This window comes from Sciurus vulgaris (genome assembly GCF_902686455.1).
Source record: "Sciurus vulgaris genome assembly, chromosome: 2".
Classification (NCBI taxonomy): Eukaryota; Metazoa; Chordata; class Mammalia; order Rodentia; family Sciuridae; genus Sciurus; species Sciurus vulgaris.
Genome location: NC_136462.1, coordinates 188,997,577 through 189,010,076, shown reverse-complemented (window position 1 = coordinate 189,010,076; position 12,500 = coordinate 188,997,577). Strand labels below are relative to the sequence as shown.

The 12,500-nt window shown below is 58.8% G+C and overlaps 1 protein-coding gene across 6 annotated transcripts in view; it reads right to left on the bottom strand.

Annotated features, from left to right (window-relative positions):
• Window positions 1–1,448: 1,448 nt before the first annotated feature.
• TOX2 (TOX high mobility group box family member 2) overlaps window positions 1,449–12,500 on the bottom strand; it is a gene marked incomplete at its 5' end in the record, with an annotated part of 125,950 nt that continues 114,898 nt past the window's right edge. For 2 of the 6 annotated variants that reach the window (XM_079126920.1, XM_079126918.1), the window contains 6 exons: window positions 1,994–2,208; window positions 4,201–4,328; window positions 5,614–6,009; window positions 6,729–6,809; window positions 8,927–9,154; window positions 11,526–11,765. In XM_079126920.1, coding sequence (XP_078983046.1) covers window positions 2,142–2,208; window positions 4,201–4,328; window positions 5,614–6,009; window positions 6,729–6,809; window positions 8,927–9,154; window positions 11,526–11,765 — 1,140 coding nt within the window. In that variant the 3' untranslated portion in view covers window positions 1,994–2,141. Of the gene's footprint in view, window positions 2,407–4,200; window positions 4,329–5,613; window positions 6,010–6,728; window positions 6,810–8,926; window positions 9,155–11,525; window positions 11,766–12,500 lie in introns of all 6 variants that reach the window. The other 4 variants (XM_079126922.1, XM_079126921.1, XM_079126919.1 and 1 more) reach the window with 2 other exon arrangements.

The window sequence follows — 12,500 nt, the reverse complement described above, 5'->3', positions numbered from 1 at the left end:
CCAGGGTGCAGCCTTGATAACAGGGTTTCAGGCCCTTCTGAAAGAGACCCCAGGAGCGCCCACGGCCCTCCGCTCTGTGGGGACACAGCAGGAAGATGGACGTCCATGAACTAGGAAGCGGTCTCCCTCCAGACTCAGGAACTGCCAGCACCTTGACCTTGGATCCCTCAGCTCCATGGCCGCGAGAAAAGAGACTTCTGTTGTTCACAAGCCGCCCCGTCTATGGTTCTGTTATGAACCCGAATGGAAGAGGACAGTCCGTGTCCACTCATGACCCCAACTCAGCTTTAGCACCTCACGGACCCAGGGTGTTCCCATTCTCTGGGGCCGCAGATCACACCCACAGCAGTTCCCTGGTCTGCGGGAAGCTGCTTGCACTCTGTGTGGGGTCTCCGAGCATCCCGGCGTCAAGAGGCAGCTTGGGCAGCGGACACTTCCAGGTGACCCTGAGCAGCTGGCACAGGGGTGACCGCATGGCGGGAGGGCTTCTCCCGGGAAGAATCCGGTGACCTCACGCTCAGTCACCTGTCGTCTCGGGCTGCCTGCGTGGATCTCAGCAGCGCTCTTCTCTCCGTGGTAAAAGCAAGAGTGGAATATTAAACGGCCTCGGCCACCGCGCTGTTTCCAACAAGCTCCACGCAGGAGAGGAAATTGTAACCACATGAAATATTGACGCTGCACCTCGTGGAGCCGCTGCCGACGCGACACACAGCAGGTCACTTTGGTGTGTTTGGGGTTTTCTTCTTCCAAAGCGGATTATCAGAAGGAGAGGCCCTGAGGGTCCATTATCCAGGTCGTGGGCCTGGCTCAGAGCAGGGCACCCGTTCCCGCCTTAGAGCTGTGTCACATTGGGGGACAGCCAGCCTCCCAAGCCACCCCCGCCTTCCCAGGGAGACTTAACGAAGTCACATCATTATTACTCTTGGTTTTAAGGACTGTCCCCCAATGTCTGCTGGGAAATCTGGTTGAAGGGCGCTGTCTGCAGACAGGGCTGGAGAACGCCCCGCTTCCCACCACTCACCTCCACCCCCTGCTCATGGGTGCCCCTCCCCAGGGGCGGTACTCCATGTCCTCCTGATGAGAACCCGAGGGTCCACACCGTCATTGTCTAATTTTTGGAGGGGGCTACGGAGGATTGAACTCAGGGGCGCTCGACTACTGAGCCATATCCCCAGCCCTTTTTATTATTATTTTTTAAATTTTGTGACAGGGTCTCACTAAGTTGCCGAGACTGGCCTGCAACTTGCGATTCTCCTGCCTCGGTCTCCTGAGTCGCTGGGATTGCAGGCGTGGGCCACGGCACCCAGGCCACATGAACGGCTAAGGGGCAGACAGGACTCTCACTAGTCTGTCCTCATGACGGCTCTGCCTGTCCTGGCCAGCCACCACCAAATGCCCCTTCAGCAGGCCCTGGCTTAACCAGTGCAAGAAGACACAGACTTATCTGCAACTTTTCAGACATTTTATTATAAAGAGAGTTGAGAGAAGGACTGGGCACCAAGACAGACATTTGCCGGGCCAGGATACAGCTGCAGACAAGGCCAAGAACCAAAACCAAAACCAAACCCCAAACCACGCACACGTTAGCATAAACTGCAACTTGGTTCTCAAGTTTTCTTCATAAATAGCTAGACACAAAAAAAACAAAAACTGTGGCTGGCAATTTTAAATAGATGGACATATGGTTTACAAAAAAATAAAGAAGAACACCTCCCAGTGGGGCTAGACCTTGTCCGGCTCTCAGTGCAGATGGAGAGACCCTTTGACAGCTGCTGTGCACGTGTCTCCCTCAAGATAAAACTTAAAAACGATGTGCTAAGGGTCATATAAAACGCTTTGTACCTTAAAGGAAACTACTTCTCTTCCCCCACAAAATAATTTTACGATGTCTTCAGCACAGTTCTAAAACACTTAGTTGACTACTTACACGGAGCCCACCGTTTGTAGGGTTGGAATCTTTAGTTCACACTGGGAAACCGTATCTGTGGCTGGACCAGCCCCTGGCTGCACCTCTGGGGGTGGGTTTCTGTTGGTAAGTGACCCCAGCAGGGTGGCCCGGTGAGCTTGGGCCAGACGTCCAGACAGAAGGGACTGTGTGCAGGGTGAAGAGCGGGGTCCGCGGTTACCCTGGAGCAAGCAGGTCAGCGGGCAGAAGGTTCCTGCAGGTTCTTCCGGCTGGTGGCGGGCAAAGGGCTGCCTCTGCAGAGTCTGGCGGGAGGTCGAGGAAGAGACTCAGTCCAGGGCATTGGTGGGTCACTGCTCATGCTGGCCGGTCACCCTGCCTCCTGCCACGGCCTTTCTGCTGTGGTCAGCCCTCCTGGCTCTGACTTGCCCTTCCAGCCAGCCTCGGGGAGGGGAGGGAGGCGGGGTTAGGTGAGGTAGAGCGATTTGTCCCTGGGGAGCAGGCTGTGGGAGAGAGAGGGGCTGTCAGAGCTGCTGGGAGCCCCCCGGAGCTGGGAACACAGGCCAGGGAGCCCCAGGACCCTGCGCTCTGGCCCTTTGCACCTCACCCTGACCAGCTGCCCCTCTGAGGTCAAATCAGGGATGGCCAGGGTCCTCCTGGCTGTGCACCAAGCTGAACCAAACCACCCTCCTGGAATCCCCATGGGGACAGCCTCGTTCTCAGCTCCAGGGAGAGGGCAGCGAGCGTCTGTCCTTCCCAGCTGCGCATTCCAACATCCCAAAGCTCTCATGGCAGGTGTAACCACGGCATTTTCATTTGTATATTTCAAAGCTGAACTACAGCCCGGCGTGGTGGCACACGCCTATAATCTCCATGGCTCTGGAGGCTGAGGCAGGAGGATGGCGAGTTCAAAGCCAGCCTCAGCAAAAGTGAGGCACTACTCAACTCAATGAGACCCTGTCTCTAAATAAATACAAAATAGGGCTGGGATGTGGCTCAGTGGTTGAGTGCCCTGAGTTCAATCCCCGGTACAGGCGGCAGATGTTTTTTGTGGATTTAGGTGGTTTTTTGTGGATTTAGCTGTGACCCGATATCCGTGCTGGGTGTCAAGAGTGGGCCTGGGGACGCTCGGGCAGTGTGAAGGATCTCCCTCCCGCCCAGGGACCCTGACTTCTGGGAAGGGAACTGCTGATGAGAGAATGTCTGCAGGGAAGGGACAGATCTGCCACCCACACAGAAGCTGCCCCGGGGCGTGTGGGGTCCACTCCGTGCCCGGCAGCACTGGTGTCCTGTGTTGCAAGACAATGCCAGGGCCAGGGAGGCAGCTGCCTGGTGGCAGAGCTGGCCACCCCTCCACTGAACACTAGTGCCCCCCTTTCCACAGCGTGGCACTGCTGCGGGCCGGCCACCGGGGGCTGCAGTCCCTGGGGGCCGCAGATCCCCTTTTGCCCAGGGAGAGGGGACCGGCGGGCAGGTTAGGACCCGGAGCTCCTCCTCCTGCCCACTCCTCCTCTTTCGCGGGCTCAAATCAAGTCACTCTGCCTTAGAGTTGATGTGGCCTGGCTCCAAGAAGCTTTCCAGAGGAGGGGCCATGAACGAGGTGGACCAAGTGGAGCAGGAGACCCTGGAGTCTGGGGAGCAGGTGCTCCTTTGGCCAGGGGCTCCTCGGGTTGGAGTGCTGGCCCTCTCCTGGGGTGCCGCACCAGGTCCTGCACGCTCGCTGTCCCTGCTCTAGGGAACTGCCTGTGCTGAATGCCCCGTGCTGAACGAGACCCACCCTTCCCAGGGCTGCACTGGGGCTTGTGGGCAGCCCATCGCCAATGGCTCTTGGTGGGACCCACTCCTGCCATCAGCCTGGCTTCAGGGCTCCCCTGGGGTCAGGCAGAACTGAGTATCCCGCTGAGAGCACGTTCTGGCCCGGCCCTCCCCCACCGCCTGGACTTCCTCGCCCCACAAGCCCTCCAGGAGTCACCAAGGGCCACCTTAGGCTCTGCTTCCAGGGAGTCTGGCCTAAGACACGGGCCCCACCTGTAAAGTCACAGGAAGCATCTGTGGGAAAAACAGGACGGAAGGAGAAAGAGCGGGAAGAAAGGCGGCCTCAGTGTGCCAAGCAGGCCCAGGCATCAGGCTGGCAGAGGGCGCTGGGCTCCTGCTGTGTCTGTGCCACCTGCAGGCTCCATGCGTCCCTTGGGCAGGGCTGATGGCACTGCGCCATGTTCTCCTGAGCCGCTCCCTGCCCCTGGCTGACCCTGTTCCCACTCTCCCTGGGGGGTGGGCAAAGGCTGAGGGGCACTGACCTGCAGGTGCCGATGCCACACTCCCCGCTGGGGTAGCTGCTGTCCCAGTCCCCGCTGCTTGTGGGGTTGGATGGCCCAGGAGAGCGGGGTCCCGAGCCGCTGGGGAACTCGGAGATGTGAGGGAAGTCCTACGGGGGAAGGAGGGGGCCATGAGCAGAGAGGGCGAAGGTCTGAGGGTGTCCACCTCTGCAGGGACACCTCCTGAGGGTGAGGTCCTGTGCCTGAGGGTGTCCACCTCCGCAGGGACACCTCCTGAGGGTGAGGTCCTGTGCCTGAGGGTGTCCACCTCCGCAGGGACACCTCCTGAGGGTGAGATCCTGTGCCTGAGGGTGTCCACCTCTGCAGGGACACCTCCTGAGGGTGAGGGTGTCACCTGTGCCTGAGGGTGTCCATCTCCGCAGGGACACCTCCTGAGGGTGTCACCTGTGCCTGAGGGTGTCCACCTCTGCAGGGACACCTCCTGAGGGTGAGGGTATCACCTGTGCCTGAGGGTGTCCACCTCTGCAGGGACACCTCCTGAGGGTGAGGGTGTCACCTGTGCCTGAGGGTGTCCACCTCCGCAGGGACACCTCCTGAGGGTGAGGTCCTGTGCCTGAGGGTGTCCACCTCTGCAGGGACACCTCCTGAGGGTGAGGTGTCACCTGTGCCTGAGGGTGTCCACCTCTGCAGGACATCTCCTGAGGGTGTCCCCTGTGTCTGAGGGTGTCCACCTCTGCAGGGACACCTCCTGAGGTGAGGCCCTGTGTCTGAGGGTGTCCACCTCTGCAAGGACACCTCCTGAGGGTGAGGGTGTCACTTGTGCCTGAGGGTGTCCTCCTCTGCAGGGACACCTCCTGAGGGTAAGGGTGTTGTCCTGTGCCTGAGGGTGTCCACCTCCCCAGAGGCACCTCCTGAGGGGCACACAAGAGGTCCCACTGTGCTCCAGTGCCTCTTCCATTTCCCCAGTGGAAAAATCCAACCTCTGCCTAGCGGAACCAGGGTGTGGCTTTCCTTCCCTGGGCCTCAGCTTCCGGGTCTGTGAAATGGAGGGATTGGGCTGAGCGTGAGCCTCGGAGCAGCCTCTGTGGAGCTGTCGGTGGGGCTTAGGCCTGGAGGGCTTTGCAGGGAGCCAGGGGCCGGGTCTGATCTGGCAGAAGCAGCAGGGGCCTCAGCCCTCAGGCCAAGAAGCGGAAGTGGACACAGATGAGGGAGGCCCCGGAAGAGCCCAGGACTCTAACTGGCCACTTGGCAATGTTCCAACGCCTGGCAGGCAAGGCACACGATACCCATTTCAGAGAGGTGAAAACTGAGGCCCAGAGAGGCCAGAGCCAGAGCCAAAGCTGGCGAGTGGCAGGGCTGGTACGGGCATTCCATGGCTGCGTCCCCTGTCCTGAAGGGGTCACAGGAGGCCAGTCCTTGCCCGGCTCTGCTTACCTGTGGCCCCGGCGGTGAGGGGCTCATGGCCAGCTGCACCTGGAGTGCCATGGGCGTGGGCAGGACGGGAGGCTGGGGGGCCGGGGACATGCTGACAGGTGGGCTGAGGAGGGCGCCCTGTGCGTGGGGCGGCAGTGGCAGCTGCTGGTGCAGCGGGGGGCTGAGCGGGAAGGAGGGCGGAGGCGGCGAGGATGTGCTGAGGCCGGGCAGCAGCGACTTGGAGCCCAGCGTCCGGGCGAGGCTGGCGGGGGAGGCCCCACTCCGGAAGGCCTGAAGGTCGGAGGGCGTGAGGAAGGAGGCCAGGCCCGGCATGGAGTACATGGGCTGCTTGGCGGGGAGCAGCTTGGCTGGGGGGTTTGCCTGGGTGCTCTTGGTCTCGCCTTGGTCTGGGGGGCTCTGGAAGGAGACGGAAGCCAGTTACTCAAGAGAAGAGGCAATGACAAGCCAGGACTGGGCTGGGAGACCAGGGTGTCCTGCAAGCCCCTGCTACGGTCCCCGCTGGCCCTCGGGGAGAGTGTGACTGTGGACTGGCCAGCAATGACCACACTGGGTCCTGAGTGCTCCTGTCTCTGACCAGGCAACCGGCCCCCTGCCTTATTTTCCATCTTTGGATGCTGGGGATTGAGCCAGGGGGAGTTCAACCAGTACCTCTTCAGCCCTTCTTGATTTTTACTTAGAGACAGGGTCTCACTAAATTGTTTAGGGCCTCGCTAAGTTGCTGAGGCTGGCCTTGAACTTGCAATCCTCCTGCCTCAGCCTCCCGAGCCACTGGGATTACAGCATGCACCACCACATCCAGCTCCCACCCCCACTTTTATCCCTGCATGGCCCCCTGCCCCTGGGGGAGTCCCATGTTCCTGGGCCTTGCCAGGGCTGTCCTCTGGTTTTGCCCCTCCCCAGCTTCTATGCCCCTGCGTGGGTCCCTCTATGTGCTGGGCTCTGGTTGGAAGCTCAGCAGAACACAACGCATGTAGTGTGGGCCAGGCACGCCACAGGTGCGCCGTGGACGTGATCTGAGGGTCTCACCCAGCTGTTCCAAACCCGTGCAGCTGGCCGTTCCCATGGGTCCCAGTTCTTGCACGTCCCTCTTATCAGTTACCTAGGGATCCGGTTACCTTGGAGACGAGGCTAGCCCTGTAGGCCGCCAGAGCTTTCAGATACTCCTTCTTTGCTGCTTCAGTCTTCCTCTTGTAGGCCTGAAAAACCCAAGACACGGGCAACAACCAGGAGAATGTTAGAGGAGTCACAGTGCAGAGCTCGGGACGGGAAGCATGATTCCAGGGCTGTGTGGGAATGAGGGCAGAGTGGTCAGAAGTTGGTCAGGCACCCACTAGCCCCTCTCGGGCTACACAGGGAGTATGGAGGCCAGGCTACGTCCCAGTCCCTCAGCCATCTTGCTGTGTGTCCTTGGGCGACATGCTTCACCTCTCTGGGCCTCCAGGTCACATCAGCCCTACTGACTTCAGAAAGACAAAGTTCCTGGAAGCCCCCTCTTCTGACCCAGCATGGTGCACATTTCTTAATGTTGTTTCTGGCATGAACCCTACTTGTTCAGTGTCTTAGGTTGGATTTATATTTGCTAATATTGTTATTAGGGATCTTGGACCTAGGTTCCTACGAATTATCGCACGAATGGCAGTGGTACTGCGCTTGCCTAGAGTGTGCGAGGACCTGGGTTCAACCCCCAGCCCTGAAATCAATAAGTAAACACACAAAAAAACAGGAGAGTGTGGAGGTCAGACTCTCACCAGCGGGGCTTGCCCCGGCTGCGGCTGCGCTGGATGGCGACAGAGTGGGCAGCTGGGGGGCGGAGCCTTCAGAGGCGGGGTGCCTGAGAACACTGTGCCCCCAAGACTGCTCAAAAAGGAGAGGACATCCGCCCCCCACCACACCCAAAGGACGTCCTGGGACAGGAGACACACGCCGACAAGGTCCCTACGGCAGAAGCTGCGGGCCGCCACACCTCCCTGCACCGCAGAGGAGCAGTCAGCCTCCGACCGCAGCGGGCGTCCCCTGGGCCGGGGCGCCAGCCGCGGGAGCCTGATCTGCCACTCGTGCCCAGGTGGCTACACAGCTGGACCGCGGCCTCGCAGCTAGCGGGCCAGCTCCGGCGGGGTTCTCGCCTGGCCCCGTCCCCAGGCGGACTGCGCTCCAGGGGCCACGGCTGGGGCCCCAGACCGCGGGCCCCTAGGCACTGCCTTTCTTTCCCCATTTCACCTCCCAGTAGACTCTGCCTCGCTCCTGGCACGGCACCCCCAAGCCGCCGAACCGCAGAGGGTGATGAAGGAGGCACTTCTAACACCAGACGGCCTCTCCCGCTTTCCCGCTCAGCAGAGGGCGTCTCCGCCCACCCAGAACGCGGCCAGAGTCCACGCCTGCGCCCCCGCCCCCTCCGCCCGTCGGCCATCTCATCTCCCACCCTGGGCCTGCCGCGGCCCCCCTGCCGGCCGGACTGGCCTTTCCTCTGCTCGGAAGCTCTTCCCACAGGGACCTGCCACCCCCAGGCCCTGCCCCCTCCCAGCTCCGCCTCTGCATTTGGCCACTCCGGAGTCCTAGTGCCAGGCACTTGCCGGTCCCCTCCCTCGCCAGGCCTTTGTGAGCAGGGCTCCCCTGCCTGGAAGGCTCCCACCCTCACGGTCTCAGGGGACTCGTCTGCTCCCCTCTTCTTGCTCTCAGGTGGGCACGTGACACAACCACAATTGCCACTTACATTGACTTGTCTGATTATTGGATTAATTGCTCTTATGCCAACAACCCAACCAAGCCTCCCGGTTCCACAGATCTGAGTGCAAATCCTGACTCCAGCCTGATTCGTGACAGTGCCCTCCAACACATTAGCCTCTTGGTATCTCCATTTCCTCCTGTCCTAAAGGCAAGCGATGGCCACTCCACGGGTTATCACAAGGGTGCAGTGGGGTCATGGAGAAGAGGCCCAGCACAGAGCTCAGCCCAGACATGCTCAGAGACTGGGAGCCATGGTTCTTGTTTTACAGCTCAGAGAGGTTAGGTAGTTACCCTGAGGTTGCACAGCTGGTAACTGCACTGCCTATAAGCTGGCTCTGTGCCCTCTTACCCCAGAGGCCTTTAGAGGGGGCCATGGGCACACAGCTAGGGGGACAGGAAGCTCTGGCCTGGACTTCAGACTTGAGAAGAGTTGGAGGACAACTCTGACCACTTCATGGATGGAAAGTAGAATGCAGAACGGTTAACTTGGGGGCCTCTGGTCCCGAAGGCGGGCTCTGGTCTCACACCTTTGGCGTCTGCCCTCGACCCCAGGGCCTCAGGTGTGGCTTGGAAAGGGACCGTGGCTCACCTGCTTCTGCTCCTCGCCCAGACTGTCCCACATGGAGGCCACAATTTTGGACACATCTCCGAAGGTGGCGCTGGGGTTCTGCCCCTTGATGGCAGCCTGAGTGTCTCTGAAGAAGAGCGCGTAGGCCGACACGGGCTTCTGCGGCTCGTTCGGGTCCTTCTTCTTCTTTTTCTTTGGGTTCTTGGCCTTTTTTCCTGGGTCTGCGGAGGGTCTTTTCTCTCCTGAGATCTGCCCGGGTGAGAGGAGTCAGGGAATCGCACCAGCCCAACGCCTCCCGCACAGCCACCCACCCGGCCTCAGGAGCTGGACTCTGCTCAGCATCCCGCGGGGACCTGTCCCACCCGCCCACACCCAGGGAGTGACAGGCGCTGCCCACCCAGACTCATACATGGGGGCCTGGGGCCATACCGTGCACTGGCCACTGCTAGGTGGGGAGGCCATGGACAACTGACACACAGACACAGACAGAAAGACAGACACGTGGAGACACACAGCCTGGGTAGGAGGCTGGGTATTGGTTTAACGCATCAAAGAGAGTCAGTGCAACTGGAAAGTAGATTTGGGGAAATCTAGAAGTCCCTGCATGATTGACTGCTGATCAGGGTGACAAAATCACACGTGAAACTGGCCAGTGCCCTGTCCACTTCGTCCCGATGAACTTCTAACCTCTTCTGTTGGACAGAAATCCTTTGTGTCTTTATCAAGCTTTAAATTTTTTTCTTTCTTTCTTGTTTTGGTGTCAGGGATGGACCCAGAGGCCACATCTCCAGCCCCGTTTTGTATTTTATTTAGAGACAGAGTCTCACTGAGTTGCTTAGCGCCTCTCTGTTGCTGAGGCTGGTTTTGAACTCACAACCCTCCTGCCTCAGCCTCCTAAGCTGCTGGGATTACAGGCGTGACCACTGCACCTGCTTTCTTTCAGCTTTTCTGTCACTTCACCCCTTCCCCCAGTCCCCAAGTTAATGTCTTTCTTTGCAAAATTCCCTCATCGGCATGAACACGAGTCACAGCAAAGGCACATTCTGTGGGAGAAGCAGGAGTCCCTGGGTGGCCTGTCAGGTGGCGTTTGGGTCTGGCTCTGGAAGACTGTGTGGTCTTCGGGCCATCCCAAGTTTTAGATGTGGGTTTTTTCTTAACTGCTCTCCCTCTGCAACCCCCTCCCCGTGATCACAACCATCCCCAAAGACTGCCCTTGATTATAAAAGGTCAGCCCCCTACCATGTTGCTGCGGGGCCACTCTGGGCAGGTGGCTATCCCCTGGCCCCCTGGGAGGAGGTGGGAAGGGATGAGTCTAATGTGACATCATCAGGCCAGTCCTGGAGCCAGGGACCACCTGGAGAGGATCACAATCCCCACTTGGGGTTTCCAGTGGGTAGGGGACTGAGATGTCCCCCACAGACCTCTGGGGCTCTGTTAGCACACTCAGGCCACACACACCAGGACAGGGGACTTTGCAAAGGCCCTGGATCCTGCAGCAAAGTCTGTGGCTCAGTGTGCTGAGAAGTTGACAGTGACACCATGAACAGGTAGGGAAACCAGAGGCCAGAGGATGAGACTCGGGCCTCGGTGTCTGAGGCACAGGGAGGGAAGGAACGGACGCCGCTTCTGTCCTAGCGTCCCCCTCTGCAGCCACCCAGCTCTCCAGGCCTCAGTCCTTCAGCACTCTGCAGAGAGGTCCTTGTGAAGAAGAAAGGCACCCAGGCCGTGGAGGCAGGTCACCCGCCAAGCCCTCCTTCTGCCGCGGGCTCACGGGAAAGCCTTTCTGGGCATCTGTGCGTCTCCCCAGCAAAACAAGATGCTGTCCAACAGAGAGGAGCCCGGGGTCCGTGCAAGGGACCGGGGCCTGGCCAGGCGGCAGCTCTGCTCCCTGATGTTCTGAAGGAGCCTACTGCCTCCAGACTCCAGGGGTGCAGGGAGAGAGTGCATCCCCACAACGGGGCCACCACGTTAGCACCCCATCCCGGAGGTCGGTGCAGAACGCCCTGCACCCAGAGGACCTCTGGGGGACCACACGCTTTTGTCAGAGTGAGTATTTCACGCGAGGGATATGTTAATCAGCTCCATTCAACTATCCCATGTTGTATATCGACACAACTGTGCAGCCCACAAATATACAATTAATATTTGTCCAAAATTTTAAATGTTTTTGTGAGCCATAGTTAATGGAAAAAAATTTTTTTTCTCTTAAAAGTCAAATTGGCATGAGACCAGACCCTGAGGATCTTGCTGATATTATTGATGCCACCCACACGATGTGCTGGCACCAGGAAGGAGACGTCACCTGTTCCCATGGCATTTCCTCCTGCCATCCTTCAACACTGTTAAAGCGGTCTCCGCGTTGTATGTGAGGCTGAGGGGACAGAGGGCGAGCTTGCCAACGGTGCCCGGGAGATCTGACAGCTGAAGCCCAGTGTCCCAAGGCCCCTGGTGCTCTCCGATGACCAGGACTCCAGCCACCTGACCCATCTCTCCCTCCTTGGTTTCCAACAAAGCCTCCCTTGCAGTCTTTTCCAGGGTGAAGTGGTGCCACATGGCCCCACAGGGCCCATCCGCATAGATGGGAGGGCATCTGACCGTGTTGCCTATCCACCCCACATACCTTGAAATGGGCTTCAGACTCCTCCTCCTGCGTGGAGCTGGAGGGAGAGGGGGTTGCCGACTTGCTCCCTGGGGGTGACGGGGAGCTGTGGCTGATGCTGCTCCGGATGCCCATCTGGGAGATGAGCTGGGACTGGCTGAGGGCGCTCATGTGGCTGGCCAGCATGGCTGGGCGACCCAGCAGCGGTCCTGGCCGGCTGGAGTCGTAGGCAGCAACCTCGGAGTGCACCATCTCCTGGATCTAGGAAGGACAGGGCATTTGTGTTAGAAGGACCTGACCTGACACGCCATCACATCTGCACCGCGGGACGCAGGGGAGGGGCATTCTGATGCGATGTGGTGGGGGTCCTGGCTCCGTGCTGAGACGGGGAGTCCTGTTCTGCTTTGACCTCTGTGTGGTGTGCAGCCCGTGGCAGGTAACGAGGGCTCCCTGGCAGCTGGCCATTTTGCAGACATTCACCCCGGACAGACAGCACTTCAACCCTTGCCAGAGAGTTCTGCCCAGCTGTGAATGATCCTTTTATGGCATTGATCTTCCCTCCTGGAATGCATCTCTGCATTGATTCCCTGCGCAACATAATAGCGAGGAGGGCAGATGCTGGACGCCAAGAGCATTTTGAAGCTTTTTTGAAGCCTGGCCCTGCCCCTGACCAGTGGTTAAGTGACTTTGGCCAGCTGACTTAACCTCTCTGTGCCTCAGCTTTTTTTCAACTGTAAAATGTAGACAAAATCAAACCTATCCTCTCAGGTTGTTAAGGATCAAATATGCCTGGCATGTCATAAGCCCCGGATCACAGAAGCACTTGTTCAATTCTTTGAATTAAAAATGTTTAGCACTTTTCTTCCTATAGGTCAGCAATTTTCCTGTTAGCTTCATTTCTCATGATATTTTCCAACTGGTTATTTTCAGAATTAAAGAAGCTACTGATGGTACTTATGAGCATTTCCTAGTACTAAACACAGAGCACTATGCACT